This window comes from Mastomys coucha, unplaced genomic scaffold (assembly GCF_008632895.1).
Source record: "Mastomys coucha isolate ucsf_1 unplaced genomic scaffold, UCSF_Mcou_1 pScaffold4, whole genome shotgun sequence".
Taxonomy (NCBI): Eukaryota; Metazoa; Chordata; class Mammalia; order Rodentia; family Muridae; genus Mastomys; species Mastomys coucha.
This window is the reverse complement of record NW_022196910.1, coordinates 34,126,705-34,145,787: the sequence shown is the minus strand read 5'-3', so window position 1 is coordinate 34,145,787 and position 19,083 is coordinate 34,126,705. Positions and strand designations below refer to the sequence as shown.

Below are 19,083 nucleotides of genomic sequence, written 5' to 3'. Positions count from 1 at the left end.
AGTCTAGAAAAGTGTCTATTTCATCCAGGTTTTCCAGTTTTGTTGAGTATAGGCTTTTGCATTAGGATCTGATGATTTTTTGGTTATCCTTGGTTTCTGTTGTTGTGTCTCCCTTTTCATTTCTGATTTTGTCAATTAGGATGCTGTCTCTGTGTCCTCTAGTTAGTCTGGCTAAGAGTTCTTCTATTTTGTTGATTTTCTCAAATAATCAGCTCCTGGTTTAGTTGATTCTTTGTATAGTTCTTTTTGTCTCTACTTGGTTGATTTCAGCCCTGAGTTTGATTATTTCTTGCCATCTACTCCTCTTGGGTATATTTTCTTCTTTTTTGTCCTAGAGCTTTCAGATGTGTTGTCAAGCTGCTAGTGTATGCTCTCTCCAGTTTCTTTTTGGAGGTACTCAGAGCTATGCGTTTTACTCTTAGGACTGCTTTCATAGTGTCCCATAAGTTTGGGTATGTTGTGGCTTCATTTTCATTAAACTCTAAAAAGTCTTTAATTTCTTTCTTTATTTCTTTCTTGACCATGTTATCATTGAGTAGAGTGTTGTTCAGCTTCCATGTGGACATGGGCTTTCGATTGTCTATGTTGTTATTGAAGACCAGCCTTAGTCCACAGTGATCTGATAGGATGCATGTGACTATTTCAATCTTCTTGTATCTGTTGAGGCCTGTTTTGTGACTGATTATATGACCAATTTTGGAGAAGGTACCACTAGGTGCTGAGAAGAAGGTATATCCTTTTGTTTTAGGATAAAATATTCTATAGATACCCATTAAATCCATTTGGATCATAACGTCTGTTAGGTTCACGGTGTCTCTGTTTAGTTTCTGTTTCCATGATCTGTCCATTGCTGAGAGGAGAGTGTTGAATTCTCCCACTATTTTTTTGTGTGGTGCAATGTGTGCTTTGAGCTTTAGTAAAGTTTCTTTTATGAATGTGGGTGCCTTTGTGCTAGGAGCATAGATGTTCAGAATTGAGAGTTCTTCTTGATAGATTGTTCCTTTGATGAGTATGGAGTATCCCTCCTTATCTTTGTTTGATAACTTTAGTTTGAAAGTTGATTTTCTTCGGTATTAGAATGGCTATTCCTGCTTGTTTCTTGGGACCATTGGCTTGGAAAACTGTTTTTCAGACTTTTTCTCTGAGGTAGTATCTGTCTTTGTCATTGAGGCAGCAAAATGTTGGATCTTGATTACATACCCAGTCTGTTAGTCCATATCTTTCTATTGGAGAATTGAGTCCATTGATATTAAGAGATATTAAGGAAAAGAGATTGTTGCTTACTGTTATTTTTGGGGTTAGTGATGGAATTACATTTTTTGTGGCTATCTTCTTTTTGGCCTGTGAAAAGAAGATTATTTTCTTGCTCTTTCTAGGGTTTAGTTTCTCTCCTTGTGTTGGAGTTTTCCATTTATTATCCTTTGAAGGTCTGGATTTGTGGAGAGATATTCTGTAAATTTGTTTTTGTCATGAATAGCTTGGTTTCTCCATCTATGGTTTTTGAGAGTTTTGCAAGGTATAGTAGCCTGGGCTGGCATTTGTGTTCTCTTAGTGTCTATCTGCCTAGGATCTTCTGGCTTTCGTAGTCTCTGGCTAGAAGGCTGGTGTAATTCTAATAGGTCCGTCTCTATATGTTACTTGACTTTTTTCCCTTACTGATTTTAATATTCTTTCTTTGGGCATTTGGTGTTTTGATTATAATGTCATTGGAGTAATTTCTCTTCTGACCCAATCTATTTGGTGTTCTGTAGGCTTCTTGTATGTTCATGGGCATCTCTTTTGGTTAAGGAAGTATTTTCTCCTATAATTTTGTTGAAGATATTTACTGGCCCTTTAAGGTGGAAATCTTTGCTCTCTTCTATACCTATTGTCCTTAGGTTTGGTCTTCTCATTGTGTCCTGGATTTCCTGGATGTTTTGAGTTAGTATCTTTTTGTGTTTTTCATTTTATTTTATTGTTGTGTCAATGTTTTCTATGGTATCTTCTGGGCCTGAATTTCTCTCTTCTGTTTCTTGTATTCTTTTGGTAATGCTTGCATCTATGGCTCCTGATCTCTTTCCTAGGCTTTCTATCCCCAGAGTTGTTTCCCTTTGTGATTCCTTTATTGTTTCTACTTTTGTTTTTAGTTCCTGGATTGTTTTGTTCAATTTCTTCACCTGTTTGGTTGTGTTTTCCTGTAATTCTTTAAGGGACTTTTGTGCTTCCTCTTTAAGGCCTTCTAACTGTTTACCTGTGTTCTCATGTAATTCTTTAATGGACCTTTGTGTTTCCTCTTTAAAGGCTTATTTCTACCTGTTTATCTGTGTTTTCCTATAATTCTTTAAGGGAGTTATTTATGTCCTTCTTAAAATCCTCTGTCAGCATCATGAGATATGACTTTAAATTCACATTTTGCTTTGCTGGTGTGTTGAGGTATCCAGGACTTGCTGTGTTGGGAGAACTGGGTTCTGATGATGTGGAGTAATCTTGGTTTCTGTTGGTAAGATTCTTGTGTTTGCCTTTCACCATCTGGTTATATCTGGTATGAGATGTTCTTGCTGTCTCTTGTTGGAGCTTATTCCTCCTGTGAGTCTGTAAGCCTGTGTCAGCACTCGTGGTAGTCCAGCTCTCTCCTGGTGGAAGTTGTGTACAGAGGGCTCTGGAACAGCCCAAGCTCTGGGTACAGATGGTGACTAGAAGGATCCTGTCTCAGCGGCTCCACTGTTCTTGTGCCCTGTGTGTTCCTTGCCACCCTGCTCCACACAGTTATTGGAGAGAAAGTGGCTATCTTACCTCTGAGTCAGGGAGTGAAAGTACTCCTGGGAGAACAGGTCTTTCTTGGGGGGGGCCCGTGCACAGTGGGCTGTGGACCAGCCTCAGATCATGGGTGCAGAGCCTTCCTGAAATTTTCATCATGATTGCTCTGTAGTACAACTTGAAGTCAAGGATGGTGATTCCCCTGGTAGTTCATTTATTGTTGACAATAGTTTTCGCTATCCTGGGTTTTTTGTTATTCCAAATGAATTTGCAAATTGCTCTTTCTACCTCTATGAAGATTTGAGTTGGGATTTTGAAAGGGATTGCATTGAACCTTTAGATTGCTTTTGGCAAGATGGCATTTTTTTATTATTATTATTATATTAATCCTGCCAATCCATGAGCATGGGAGAATCTTTCCATCTTCTGAGATCTTCTTTGATTTCTTCAGGGACTTGAAGTTCTTGTCATACAGAGCTTTCACTTGCTGCAAATCCGTCTCTCTAGGCCCCAACCACCCATCTTAGTTACTGTCTTTCTTTTCAAGACTTGCTTTGTATCTTTGGTTATTCTTATGTTCATTGCTGCCACAGGAACTCATTTATGTGTTCTCTTTTTCCAAAAATATTTTCCTGTTATACACCAGATCATATTTTATGTCCATTTCTTCTGTGAGAATCACTTCTTTGTTTTCTTGGATGAGACAAAGCTCTCGCACAGTAGTCCCGTGCCTTGTGCTCTGCTGACTTGACTGTCAGTTGCAGTCTCATTTATTTTCAGGATCTTCTAGAGTAGTTGCTTGTTCCTTTCTGCTCTTACTTGGATTAAGAGGGAAGGATCATCTGAGATTTGCACAGCATCCAGGATCAACTTCAAAGCTTACTTTTCACACCCATTTATTTTCCAATAAATTCTTGTTAATGAAATGACTGAATGAAGATATCAAACAAAAGTTGACTTAAAAGGATTTTGTTCTTGTTGTTGTTGTTTCTTGGATGCGAAATATACCAATTTGACATTCTTTTTTTATCAAGGAACTTTATGAATGGCTTATTCAGATAGATTACATTTTTATAGATAAAAGTTTAGTTGTTAGTTCATTTGAATATATTTGAAGACTCAATTTTGTATCTAATAAAACAGATTTTCACAATTGATTTTCATACTCTTGAGAGCAACAAAATTATCAGAACCCCTTTAGATTTCTATTTGATTAATGAAATGTTAATTGAAACAGACCTAACTCTAGTATTATATGGACAGGGGTAGAGGTTTGTTATGGTAGCTACTTAGCTGTGTTTCTGCACCTGTGACAAACTATCTAAGATAATCAATCTAAACATAAATACAAAATACTAATTTGGGTTCATAATTTCAGTGGTTCCAGTCCATCCTTGCTTGTTTCAATTGCTGTGGGCCTGTGACTGAGCAGGAAGTGAGGGCTGAAAGTACATAGCAGCAAAGAAGCAAAGGCCGAGAGGAAGGGGCCATTGTCACAATCTTCCCTTTAAGAGTATAGGCCTGGAAGAGGCCCACTGGTACACATATAGCAGATGTTTAGCTCAATCTCCCTGGGAGTCCTCCAACAAATGGAGCAGATACCCTCCCTAAAGCTTTACCCTGCCTGAGTTATCCATTCCTCAGCAGCAATGCTTTGTCTGACCTCAGTGGGAGAGGATGTGCCTAAACTGACAAGAGATTTGATATGTGCATGCAGAGGTTGGGGGATGCGCTGGGGAGGTGATATCCAGGGGCATTCCTCCTTCTCAGAGGAGAAGAGGCAAGGGGAATCCCAACCTCTCACAGGAGAAGAGGACAGGGATGGGGAAAGGGTGGGTCACAGTGAGGGGAGACCAGGAGAAGGGGTTATTTACAGCACTTGAGCTGTAAATTAATTAATTAGTTAATTAATTAAGCTCGTGCATTTTAATTAATTGATTACTTGATTAATTTAGTTAATTAATTAAAAGGGTACAAGCCTAATGACCAAACTTATGATCACAAGTCTTACAACCCTCTAAAAGTTGTTTCCATTATTTCACACCAACATCTGGGACCATGACAGACGTAACAATAACATTTTCATCCCAGAACTTTGATGTCTAAGCAACTCTAATATCTTAGTCTCAGGCACAAAATTGTGTTGTCACATGGTGAATATATGAATATATACATATATGCTTCTTGGCCTTTCTCTGTCTTCTATTTACTGTTTGCCTTCTCTTCCTGACTGCAAAATCTGCAAAATCAAGCCTAAGACTATTTCTCAAGGGCAAGGAGTTCTTGTAGACCCTGCCTTTGCTTTTAACTTTGTTATGCTCCAGCTGCAATTGTGTGTCTCATATACACATTTTCATTTCTGAATACAGTGTACCCATCCATCTTCTGTGGCAGCCATGTTGTTGAGCAAGAAGCCAGCTGAGTATTCTTTAGCTCAGTTAACACCTAGGTCCAGAGGATAGCATTAGTCGTGGTGTCTATTTTATCTATCATGAGATTAAGCCACAAGCTAGCTAAGGAAACTTGATTTTGACAGAACTATTGTTGTTCCAATATAATACAAAATTTAGGAGCCTTCAAGAAGTTGAAGATGTAGTTCAGTTGGTAGGCTATTTGCCTAGCACGAGGAAAGCTCTGGTTTGCATCCTCAGCATCAGATAAACCCATGATCCTAGGACACAGAAAGTCATCCTCAGATTCATAGTGAGTTTGAGGCCAGCCTGGACCATCTGAATCCACCTTATAAGCAAATGAACAAACAAACATGAAAACAGAAAAACTGAAATCCGTAAAAACTTTCCTCTTGCATTACATCTGCTTGCATATTCACAGAGTTATAGATCTGGTAGTAGCAAGTGATTCTTATAAATTCTTCAATATTCTCCTCAGGCTAACTAGGGTGGATGGTTGTTAATAATTCAATAATTAAGTTCAAAGGATTGGTCTAAAAAGTAAAAGACTTAACATTCTGAATTATGGTGTAGAAGGATGGTCACTTGTCTGGATCAGGAATTTTAATATCTGCCTTTATTAACTAATATGACCCTGGGTAAATTCAACTACTTTTTTATTGGTTATGATTTTTTACATTTCAAATGTTGTCCCCCTTTCCATGTTTCCCCTCCACAAGCCCCCTATCCTCTTCCCCTCCCCCTGCTTCTGTGAGGGTGCTTCCCCACCCACCCATTCCCTCTACAGCACCCTAGCATTCCCCTACACTGGGTCATCAAGTAAATTCCACTTCTTTAGGAATGCATTTCTCATAGATGAACGGAGAAAATTGACACTCTCCAGTTTCCACTTCTGCAACTTGCTTTTGGATCATTTGCCTTTTTAATAATAAAATACATTGCTTGTCTATTGTTTTAACTTTTATGTTTGAAATTCATACTAGTCTCTGGATTTCACTCTAGTTTCCTTTTAGAAATTATAAATTGTATTTCTCGGAGACACTGCTCTTGCTTGTTCCAGTCTGAATGGCAAGGGTCCTGGTACTTCTGTGTCTATTCTGCTTCAGTCCAGTGACTTACCTACTAAGCTTCAGATTAAGGATAGCAATCCCTTTGTATCACTTTACTGATCAATTCACACAAAGCATGTAGAATAATTGGCACATCGTAAAAATAAAGTTAATTTTGCGCGAGTCCTTATGTCATTACTCAAAAAATACAAACTATTTTTCTCTAGAATAGAACATTAAAAGTAAAACACAAATGACTCATTCTTCTGCATTCCAGCTACTATGAAATGTGGAATTCTAAGTATTCCACATTTCTTTTTTGAAAGCTTGTTTGTCTTCACAACACAGGGGTCGTCATTGGAATACTGGAGACAGCTCCCTTTGGAGCCCATTAATTCTCTTCTAAGCCACGACTGAAGGACCAGAACACTAGGTACCAGTCATCATGCCACCACCAACTTTGAAGAAAAAGGAGCAGATGTGGAGATATCTCAGGGGTCTATCTGTCCTTTATGAGTAGAGCTTTTGAGAGAAATAAGTCTGGCTTTGAAGCTTTCATCTGAGAGAAACAACAGTTCTCATGGCTCGCCACAATCCACACATTTATAACCTCCTACTTCTCTAGGTTAGAGGACTTCAGGACAGTGAGCTTGTTAACCTTTTATTACCTGCCTGTATTTTTCCTGAATGGTAAAATGAATTGAGAGTTGAGGTGACCCTGCCTCTGTTCTTTATAGAGGGAATAGCATAAAAATGAGCTCTGCATTCTCCTGTATTGCATAGGATAGCACTGGGATAGCATATGAGAATGCTACTTAAAACCTCAAAGAAATATCATTTGAACGTGAATATGACAGTGTAAACACATTTTACATGCTTATAACTTATCAATAAATTGTAAGTAATTATAATCATTTTATAGACTGATTTTAGGTTATTTTCAACTGTGAAAATCACATATTTGAGAATGTTAAAGAATAGAAATACTTAACAGTTGCTTTTGTAGTGACAAACTTGCCTAGCTATCTAATCTTGGAGGGCATGCTCTGGGATGTCTGTGCTACCCTGGATTCACAGTTTTCATGAAATTATGCTGTGCAGTGCTTTGCAGACAGTTCACTAGTAATGCTTCTTATTTTATCATTCCAACCCAGCCCTTAAAAAACAATGCAAATATTACAAGAATGTAGAGTTATGTTCTACTCTGCACCATTTGAATTTTTACATATTTCTCTTGTTTTTTTATTTCCTTCTCAAAGACATGGAATTTCACTTCCCTTTAAGACTTGCAGCTGTTATGCAACTAAGTAACGCACTTAATAAGCAACATGTAGATTTCACTGTTTCCCTGATGTAATAGACTTTTTGATTGTTTTTTCTTTGTCTTAAATATAGCATAGCAGCAATCTACTTTAGTGAGTGTTTGCAGTGAGGAAAATGACTCGGTTATTACTGTGATTGGGTTTGTATAACTTGATCTTCTCAATAAAAACATATGAAGCAGGCACCAACTTCTCTTAAATTCTTCAAATGGCAAGCAGTACAGAGACATTTATTTTTGAGTTTATTTTTTAATATATCTACCTGTGTGGTGTGTTAGATCAAGCAAGTGAAATGTGTCATAACTCAATGAGCAATGTTTATAGGAGCATATTGTGAACCATGTTGTTCTAGAGGTTGTGAAGGGGAAACAGAACAGGCATCAGATATGGTCCTTGCACTGTAAAAGCTGAAAATATAGCCAAAGAATTAAAATTGATCTGACAAATGGAAAGCAAGCAAATAAGGACAGTACCAAAATAAGAAATCACTCATACAGTATGGAAAGTAAAAACAGAAAAAAAATCCTAGTCAACTTCAGAGAGCTAACAACTATGGAAGGTATTCCATAATAGAATGGAAAGCTAGCTCAGATATCTGTCCATTAATTTTTTAAGATAACATTATGTCTTATATAAGGGAAGAGTTTGTGTACCAGAAAGTCAGGGGGAAAATCACTATTATTGATTGAGTCTTGGGGAATCAGAACTCTTCTAAGCACTTTCTATATATGAATTCACACTAAAAATCTATAAAACAGGATTTTGAATCTCTGACTTATTGTAATAAAAGCATGGGGCAGAGACTATTAAATAACGTTACAAGTGACATTGGGTGATGAAGTTAGGTTTTCAAGTCTTCCCTCATTTTAGTACTCATCTGTCCTCTCTGCAGACATTTGGTAATCCAGTAGCTGTTAAGAATAATATAGCCAGTCCAATGTTAAGGAACAGGGTGATTGTGGAGGTGTCAAGTGGGCAACATTAGAAAGATAAGAAGTACATTGAATGTGGCTCTGATGACTTCACCTAGGAGAACTCATAAAGAGAGCAGTTATCAACTGTAGCTATGCAGTGGGAAGAAAGGCCAGTTGAGGAGAACATAATGTTTTTTGGTTTTGATCACTAGTTTCTTTATGCTATTCAGACATCTGTCTGAAACTGAAGTGTCAGTTTTGAAGCTATGGAAAACTTCAATAGGTAGCTAAATTAATAATTTAATTCTCCAAGTTCATCAAGAAACACATAGAGATGAACACTAAGAATAGAAGTTGGGTGGAGCTTTGGAGGATTAAAAAGAGAGAAGCGGTATAAAGTAAAAACCGAGAAATCTGAGAGACAGTAGTGGAAACTGAAAAGCAAAGTACACTGGGGGACGGTGGGAAATAGGCTTCAACGTCGATGTAAAACAGCATTATATACTCTAGGATCGTGAGGCCGGATGGAAAGTGAGCTTCGAGAACTGCTGTGTCTGGAGTCACCTTTAAGACAAGATTGACAGAATTTTGAGGGATTTATGTAATTTTTTTTATGGAAAAATATAAGCAGGCTCGAGGTATGTGGGCACTGCTGGACATGGAGAAGGACTTTGGCACCATACAATGTCAGATAGTGAATATATATTGCTTCACTGCTTGCATAGAAGTCAGCTTATGTGATTAGCAAGAAGCTATTTAACTTCTCTACTTATAGCACACACTCAGTGATCACTGTGAATAAAAAAAAAATTCTTAATGTTTCCCTCTAGTACACTGTAGCACAGTGATTGAAAATCAATTAGCATGAAAGAGCACAGGGGTAAAAAACATCCTACTAGAAGCTGTGAACTACTAACTGTGCTGAGGATAAATGCTCTCTGTGACTACTGCGAATGCTAAATATGTCAGACCTCTAATTAGCTCAGCACCAAGCTTGCAGAGTTGCCAATTGCATACTCTGTATCATTTACTTGACACTAATGCTTCCAGAAGTTTCTATTTCTGGAGATACATAGATGCTAATCACCTAGATGGGAGCAATGGCTTCTTAACAGGGATTAGTCTCATTTTTAAGACCCAATGTGCTTTACATAGCTGGCAAAAGACAGGTAAAGAGCAAAATAAAAAACAATAACAAGACCAGCAGCAACTGAAACTTTAGTTCTGTCTACAGCTACACTTATTCGGGGTTTATCCATTTAGAACTGCTTGAAGAGTATGCTACAGACTGAGTGATTTTAAGAGTAGAGATTTATTATCATGGTTTTGAAGGGTAAAGAATACCTATTGTTTGTTTACAACATGGAATCTTGCTATACCCTGCATGCAAGGGTGGGAACAATCCTCAAGTTGTAGAAGGATAGATGAGAGAACAAATCTACTCCTGTAGACTCTAGGTAGCAGTGTTAATCAATTCATGATAGGGGATAGAGCTCCTGCCATCTAAATGTCTCTTTAAAGCCCCCTTCCTCCACAGTCTATATTAGGTATTAAACTTTTGATATGTAGAAATTATTAGGCCACATGTACTTAACAGATATGAATGTCACACACGTGCACCCCCTAATACACACATGCACCTGCACACACAGCCACAGACACACACACACACACACACACACACACAATAGTCCCCTATGATTACATGAGATATTTATTCTAAAACCCTCATTGGATGCTGGAAGCCACGAGTAGCTCTGAACCTTGTGTGTAACATGTTTTCCTGTAAGCATATATCTATGATAAATGTAAATTGATTAGTGAATAAAACACAAAAAAATATTAGCAATTAGAAAGCAGAAACTCTCTCACAGAAATAGTTGAATAAACAAAACAAGAACATTGACATTCTGATGGCGAAATGGGTTAACTGGATAGTGTTCTACCACTAGACAAAGAACTAAAAGCAACTAATGACTGCTGGGAGAGGAGAATTAGCCTCTCTCAGGGATAAATCCCCAGTTATTCAATAAAAAACATGGCCAGCTCTGAAGCCAGAGAAAAAGATCCCCAGCCATTAAAACTCTCCATTTGATTGCTTCATGTTTCAAATCAGAGAAAAAGAGAAAGAAAGGAAATTTATCTTTTCTCCATTTCCAAATTTTAAATTCCTGTCACTTGAAGTCAGTTTTTGGCCATGTATATGTATATACATATACATCATATAAATACACACGTATATACATATACACACACATACACACACACACACACACATATATATATACACTTACATACACACAATCAGGTAATTAGTGTATCAGAAATATAGTTTGTATTAAACAAACAGCACTGAACAAATTCTGTACCCAATTCTGCATTCTGACTTCCTCCACTAAGTAGTAGATGTTGGAGATTTGTTTATGTTTTAGTAAGTCTCAAGTTTAAATGCTGTGAACCAAAACATTCATGCTTTGGTAATGGCATATGACATGAAGTAGAAACTTAACAAATGCTGTTGCCAGATCCACCACTATTCCAAAATAAACAAAGCAATGCTCTACAGCACCTGTCTGCTGAATTGAAATTCACACTGGCTGGTGCGGAATGTTGTTCTCTTCGCCTCAAAACTTCAGTGAAACATACCATGAGTGACATTCTCAAAAATAGTGTTCAAAAAGAAACTAGATGTATTTCTAAGCTTGCAAAAACAGAGGCAAGCACTGTACTGGACCCAAAAATATTTATATCAAAGCCTGAAAACCACAAGGAGGAATGATCTCTACCAACAAACTTACATGGTTTGCAATAAAGGGCTTCAGTTTGCTTAGAGTTCAAAGATTTAACTTGGATGTTTATCTTTCTTTGATAAGGGCTTATACTTTCCTCCCGCTTTTATTTTTTGAGGATTTAATATTGATAGTAAGTATGTATGGGCTTGAATGGTTCCTTGGTTTTCTAACCAGAACCTTTTTCATCTGTGGTCCATTAATAACAGGCTGAGTCTTAAAGTAGTACAAAATTATACAAGGAACTTAATTTGGAATATATATATACATTGAATATATATATCTTGGTGCTTGTACTGTGAAATGTTACTAACCATTTATAAGTCTAGTTAATAATAGTAACTGCTACTTTATAAAATTGATGTGACAATTTATGTTGTGTGAACTGGCAAGATGGGTCAGTGGATAGAGGTGTTTGTGTGGAAACTTGAGGACTTGGATTGGATTGTGAGATACCACAAGGTAGAGACTGACTCCTAAAAATGTTCTTCTGATTTCCACATGTGTCCTGTAGCATACATACCTATGCATACTCTCTCTCTCTCCCCTCTCTCTCTCTCTCTCCTCTTTTTCTCTCTCTCCTTCAACAAAGAAATACATACATAGAGATGTGTAACAAATGAAGCTGTAGAATCTCTCTGTTACCAGTATTATTATTCCATGCTGTTTAGACAGAATCAATAACGTAGACTACTTGAGAGAAGTGCATTAAAAAGTATACAGTAAAGAAGCAATGACATGGATTTGAGCATAGGTTTTACATTTTTTTAATGCTGATTTTTTCCTGCATTTTGTTTTTGGTGTATCCTTTTGCTTAATTTTCAACAACACAATTTTAGCATTATATTTTTAAATTGAGTGATTGCCTTTGCTAGTCACTGAAATGAGAGCTATGGAATTGGGGTCATTTTCTACTGTCAGATCAGCATATTTGCTGAATTTATTGGGTGCATTTGAAAGGCATTACAAAGGTTATATTTTGCATGTGTGCACATGTTTGTTTATGTGCATGCTTGTGTAGAAGGGCATGAGAGGAAAGTGTACCCAATATAGTCATTAAGGTATAGATGTCACTTTCATTTAATGTTCATAAAGAAACATGCCTCAGGAATTTGTTTCAGTTTTTTTTTCTAAACAAACTAGTGTCAATAAACTGACAGCATAACAGTCCTGTATGCCTTCTATTTATTGGGTACATACCCTGAAGCATCAGTTCTATGATTATTTATAATATGTATGTATATATTCCTCCATATCATTTTTGTCAGATTATAAGTTACATTAGTGTAGGGGCTTCCCTGGATTTTTAACAGAGTACTTTCCATATCTAACTAGCCCATAGTGCATGCTCAATAAATATTTGTTAAATCTATGCCTAATTTAGCCCAACTTATTTTCATAACATCTAGGTGTTTTTGTTTTCTAATGCAATATCTATCCAGGTTCTGCTTGACATTAACAAAAGTCTTTACTTAGGTATTAATAATTATGTTAATCAGAGGCTACTTTAGGAAAAATATTTTCTTCGATGTTATTTTATTCTAATAAAATTAGATTATATATTAATGAGATTATATAGAAGTGATTAGAAAAATAAATAAAATATATGTATTCAGTAATTTTAAAATAGAAAAACTTTTATTATAATATCTAAGTATCTTCTGAAAAATGGGGAGTAAAAATCAAATCAACCAAACCTTTCAAGTTCAATTAGTGTGCATTGGATCATGAGACTATATGTCATTTCAAAGACTCCTGGTTGTAACTCTACATCCTGATTTTCCAGTCTTATTATCAATAAATATAATATTAGTGTATATTTATTTGACACACTGTCAGATTTGTAATGTAGTTATAATCCCATCTTATTTATAAATATTTGAGTAATATTTCTAATATTTTATGATTTTGTTATTATCAGATGTGACTAATTGAGGCATTAGAAAAGAATCAAAGCACATATCTATGAAGATCTGTAGTGTCCCACATGGCACACTATGTTCATTGTGATACTGATGTCTTCTTTTAGCTGACATAAATATAAGTATCTAGTTTGATGCAGTATCATTTTCTTCTGACCCTGTCACACAGTGAGATTCTATTTCAATTGGCCATAGAGTGTTTCTTTAGTGGTGGTTACACAATTTTAAGAGATAATCTTGGTATTGTTGACTTACCAAGCAAATATTGACAAAGTGGTTTATCGTGATTTATCTTTACTTAGTGGGCAAGAGAATAAGAAGATAGACAGGGAATGTCAATTGCACAAGGCTTATTTTATAAATCATTTTTATTTGGGTGAAATCAGGTTCACTAAATCACTATCCACTGCTCACAAGATTGATTGATGCTTAAGATACTTTGAAGACATATAAATCAAGAGTGTTCACCCCGCTTTATGAGAAAGAGTAAAGTTGTAATATCATTTCTGACCCCTTCAAAATTTATCTCACATTATGTGCATGTGTTGCTGGCTTGTATCAGATAGCTTTCTTTACTATTTGAATTTATTGACCCATATAGAGGAATAGTGATATTAATGGAAATTGTTTCTAGGATTCATTACAATGTATTTCCAGTTGTAATAGATCGTATTTAAACTATGAGAGTGAAAGCATTACTGTTCTATAAGAGGCCTGAAAGGTTATTTTGTTTAAAGAGAAGAAGTATAGCTACATTAAAGAAGATTAGTGGTGATTGTAAAAAAAAAAAAACTAAGCCCTATTCATGCCTTATCAAATACCCTCTCTGAAATAAGAGCTGACTCTAAATTATTCTCCAACTATGGTCTTCCTCAAATTGATTGTCTTAATTACTTTTCTATTTCCATGATAATATACCATAACCAAGACAAGCTATAGAAGAAAAAGTTTATTTGGGGCTTACAGTTTCAGAGGGTTAGACTTCATGATCATCATTGTGGGGAGCATGGCAGGAAGGCAGGCAGGCATGACACTGGGGCAGTATTCCCGAACTCATAACTAGAAATATAAGCACAAAGCAGAGAGGTAGAGCTAATGGTGAACGTCATGGACTTTTGAAACCACAAAACCCTTCTCCAGGGGCACAACTCCTTCAACAAGGCCATACCTTCAAATCTTTCCCAAAGAGTTCCACCTACTGAAGAGCAAATACTAAAATCTAGGGTCCTATGGGGTTCACTCTCAATTAGACCACCACACTGATTGTCAGTTCTTTTCTCCTTCTCTGTTTGGAGAGATTTATCAGTCTGCTGTAAGCAAATTCTTTCATCTACCTGCCTTAGTTTAGAGTTTACCATGTGAGTTTTCTAGAACCAAAGATCCATGAGAAGCATATATAAGATTTGATCAGTGGAATGCATCAAATATTACATAAGGTGCCCTATCTTTCAGGAATGTTTTATGTTTGCTAGCATATTCAAGGCAGCAAAAATAAACTAAGATAACTATTTTCTTTTGTTTATTATAATGTCTGTCTAGCATGTTTTACCCTGAAATATGTGTACACTTTTATTCGACATACATTAATAATTTAGGCACCTTGGTCTAAGAAAAGGAAGTCTAGCAATGATGAGAAGAGATGGACAAATGATGGAATAGGGATGAGCCAAGATTTCTGAACACTCAAAGTAGTTGGGAAATTACTGGTCTATTCTTTAAATCTTTCCTGCTTGTTTTTAAAAGAACATCTACCAAAATATTTTGTGCTTTTGAGTTACATAATACTTGAGTCGGTAGAGAGATAGAGATAGAGACAGAGACAGAGACAGAGATAGAGATAGAGATAGATAATTATTTAAAAACCAAAGGACATACAATTTTTGCTAGCATGTGGATTTTTTTAATTTGTAGAAGTTTCTTTCTTTAGAGTCAGAACATTAATTGTGAAAGCACAGCAATCATTATAATTTTAACTTTTTTTTCTCAAGAATTGCTCTCATCACTTTTAATGTTGAAAAATATAAATGTGTTAATATTGAGAAAACAATATTTCTCATTTACAGAATATATTCTTCAGATATAAAATATTATATATAAATATTAATATATACATATATTTTAGATATGTTATATAAAACATTAATAGATAATTATATAGTGTATGTAATTAATTTGTATTATTTATAGTTAAACATATAATTGAATATATAACATATAAATATATAACATAATCTATATTATATATATAGATTTCTTGACATAGAGAAGATTCTATTATGTTTCTAATTTCAATGTGACACATACTTCCAAATTTTTATCTTTCAAAACACTGAAAAGAATGAATTTCCATTTAAAAGCTCCCAAGATCCTACAAGGGAGAAAATAGCCTGGGTATTTTTCTCTTAATTTTAGATTATAACAGAATAAGGTGTGTTTCAAAATGAAGATTTGTTGAGAAGTTATCTTTGTTAATATTGCTGTGTTAAATGTGTATGCATAGAAGTGTCGCGGAAATATGAGACATTTACCCAGTGACACTTTAAATGAATCTCATTCTAGGGAAAGCCTGTGGGAACACCGGATGCCGGTGCTTATTTCCGTGTGCTTGCAGAGCATGGAGTGGCTGCCTTGTTTACTGCACCAACCGCAATTAGAGCCATCCGTCAACAGGACCCTGGGGCAGCCTTGGGGAAGCAGTATTCTCTGACAAGGTGACATACAGATACACAGGGCAAATTGTATTAGAAGCTGCAGTCAAAATTTAACTGAGCATTATTTGTTTGGTTGTGTAGTACCTCTATAGAAGGAGCAAAATATTTACAATGTTGTTAAGAATGGCTCTGTATATGGAACTCAGACTGTTGGATAACGTCCTGTATTTTTTAAGCACTATAGTCTTGTTTGTTTCAACTCAACTCTAACTGGAATACTTTTATTCTTTCTTTCTTCCTTCCTTCCTCTCTTACTTTCTTTTTTATTTTTATTTTTGGTTTTCTTTTTTGTTTGTTTTCGAGACAGAGTTTCTCTGTATAGCCCTTTGCTGTCCTGGAACTCACCCTGTAGACCAGGCTGGCCTCGAACTCAGAAATCTTCATGCCTCTCCTCCCAAGTGCTGGGATTAAAGGCATGCGCCACCACCGCCCGGCCCTCTCTGTCTTCCTTCCTTCCTTCCTTCCCCCTCTCTCTTTTTTCTTTTTTGGTTGACTCTGTTTATATTTAAGTTAAGAGCAAAACTCTGATTCTAACTTCACATACATGTTATTTCAGTACTTAACTGTCTTCTGGAAATATTAATATAAGCATGTCTTAAATGGAGAGATACATTACCTGAATACACATAGAAAGACATAATGTGAATATTACTGTCCAAATTCCATCTGTTTGTACTGAGACCAATTAAACCACTTTAACTTTGTAACAGTATCCTATAGATACAATAGATATTTTTGTTACTTTGTTGATTTCATTAGTTGCTATATATATCTTCAAATGTAAGTATTACAATTTACATCCTCAAGGCTGTTTCCAACCCTGTGATATAGGTCATTGCTGACATGAGCTAAAAGACGAGGTTTTGTTTCTCTTCAAATTAAAGATTAGGCTTGATTTAGGCAGTTTGAATATTTGAAATTAAATGTCATGGTACTTGAATTATAAGCTTCTGTGGCCTGAAGTAATTAAAATGGATAGCATACATTTAGCTGCTGAGGTAAGATCGGTTTTACCTGGCAGGATCCTTAGTTTTGTTTACTCATATCTAAGATGATTTTATATTATGAAAAACTAAACCTAGATTTACTAAAACATATATAATGTAAACAATACAGTTTTATTTTTTAAGTGTACATAATATGACTCGTGCACTACAATATTGTATTTATCTCCATTTTGTGTCTTCATTTATCATACTTAGGTGTCCCTAACTTTAATGCCAACTATATAAAATAGATTTTGGCAAAAATCCTGTAGAACTTATGTAGTATATACATCAGAACATACCTGTAGAGGTTTTGAGAAGGCATTTATTTTCATAAATGTCTATTCACTAGCATAATATAGCCTGATTGTTTGAATATAAGGCATGGAGTTACATTTGTCAGTAGGCTAAAATGTCTTTTATTTTCTTCTGTGTTCCTATTTATACATAGATTTTTATTATCATATTCCATATAATAATGCTTATTAAAATTAACACTTTTCACATAAATAACTACTCATATGAGAATTTATCATAAACTTACTGATAAAACATCCTCATAATCATTTTCCTCTACTGATAGGAACCTATGGTACTTGTGATGGCACATTTATCTGTTTTTAATTGATATTTAGGGATACTTAAATGATCAGAAGACTTTAATTTATAAGCACCCCAAATCTTGAAAATACTCTTATTAATGTGAACACAATGTGATCTAGACAAAAGTGGCTTAGTATCTCATTTAGCGAAGCATCTTCATAAGTAATAACTGTAAGCATTATCTTTATTTTGCCATTGAGTAAATCTAGGACCTGAGGACTTATGAATCTCTCCGGGAACAAACTAATTCAGGCAATCTTAACAGAATTCATATACCTACTTAAACCACATAGATGTAGTGGCAATATTGAGAAAAGTTTTGACCTTCATGTAATAAAAGTATCTTTTGATTTTCATATTTATATACTACACAAATGATATCACCATTGAACTGTCTTAGATTCCCATTTGGCAACTAAGTGTACAGTGAAAACAGAAGAGTTTAATCAATTCCAACTCTTTTATTGGAAAAAAAAATTAATCGAGGTCCACAAAGGTTAAACTTGGGTCAGAGGTTGAGTATTGAAAGCAATTCAGATCTTCTCATACAGCTATATGTGCAAGAAGAGCACCACGTTTCATTCATTTAATACTCAATGGGTAAGATTAAAGGTAAAATAGAAATGGAAAGAAATGGGCAACATGAATAGAACTTAATTTGAAGACTTTCATCAAGAAAAAATATGCATATAGTAGGAAAGACAGGGACCCAAAATAAGCGGTACCATAGGGATGAGGTATATTAGTAAATTTACGTAAACACCTATTCAAGAATGATGTAATGCTGTGTTTGAGTAGAAGCCAGAGTCACTTAACAGTAAAAGAAAGCAATGGGTGAGCTGGGAGGCACAGGCCCCACGAGTCGCAGAGGAGACGCAGGGTGGCAAGGACAGGATCCTCTCAGCTTCCAAGCTACAGAAGTGGAACAGCGACCTTAGCTACCACCTTCCCTGCAAGTGGAGGGCCTGCCTCCAGGGACCGCCTTGACCCGGAGTCTCTGGTGAGAGCCACCATCTTCTCTCTGGTGAGTTCCTAAGCCGGGAGCAGCCAGCTGGGAGGCACAGGCCCCACGAGTCGCAGGGGAGACGCAGGGCGGCAGGGATAGGATCCTCTCAGCTTCCAAGCGACAGAGGTGGAACAGCGACCTTAGCTGCACCCTTCCCTGCAAGTGGAGGGCCTGCCTCCAGGGACCGCCTTGACCCGGAGTCTCCGGTGAGAGCTGCCATCTTCTCTCTGGTGATTTCCTAAGCCAGGAGCAGCCAGCTGGGAGGCACAGGCCCCACGAATCTCAGGGGTCTTGCAGGGCATCAGGAACAGGACAAGCTCTGGTCAGAGTCACTAAGAACATCTAACACCAAAAATCAAGAGATGGTGAAAGGCAAACGCAAGAATCCTACAAACAGAAACAAAGACTACTTGGCTTCATCAGAACCTAGTACTCCCACTGCAGCAAGTCCTGGATATCCCAAAACACCTGAAAAGCAAATATTGGATGTAAAATCATATCTCACAATGCTGATATAGGAACTTAAGAAGGACACAGATAACTCCCTTAAAGAAATACAGGAGAATACAAGTAAACAAGTAGAAGCACTTCAAGAGCAAACTCAAAAATCCCTTAAGGAATTGCAGGAAAACAC

The 19,083-nt window shown here is 36.3% G+C and overlaps 1 protein-coding gene across 3 annotated transcripts in view; it reads left to right on the top strand.

Annotated features, from left to right (window-relative positions):
- The window catches only part of Acss3 (acyl-CoA synthetase short chain family member 3), a 353,004-nt gene that overhangs the window by 268,340 nt on the left and 65,581 nt on the right, over positions 1 to 19,083 (top strand). For all 3 annotated transcript variants that reach the window (XM_031348853.1, XM_031348852.1, XM_031348851.1), the window contains one exon: positions 15,703 to 15,854. In XM_031348853.1, the coding sequence (XP_031204713.1) occupies positions 15,703 to 15,854 (152 nt within the window). The remainder of the gene's footprint in view (positions 1 to 15,702; positions 15,855 to 19,083) is intronic.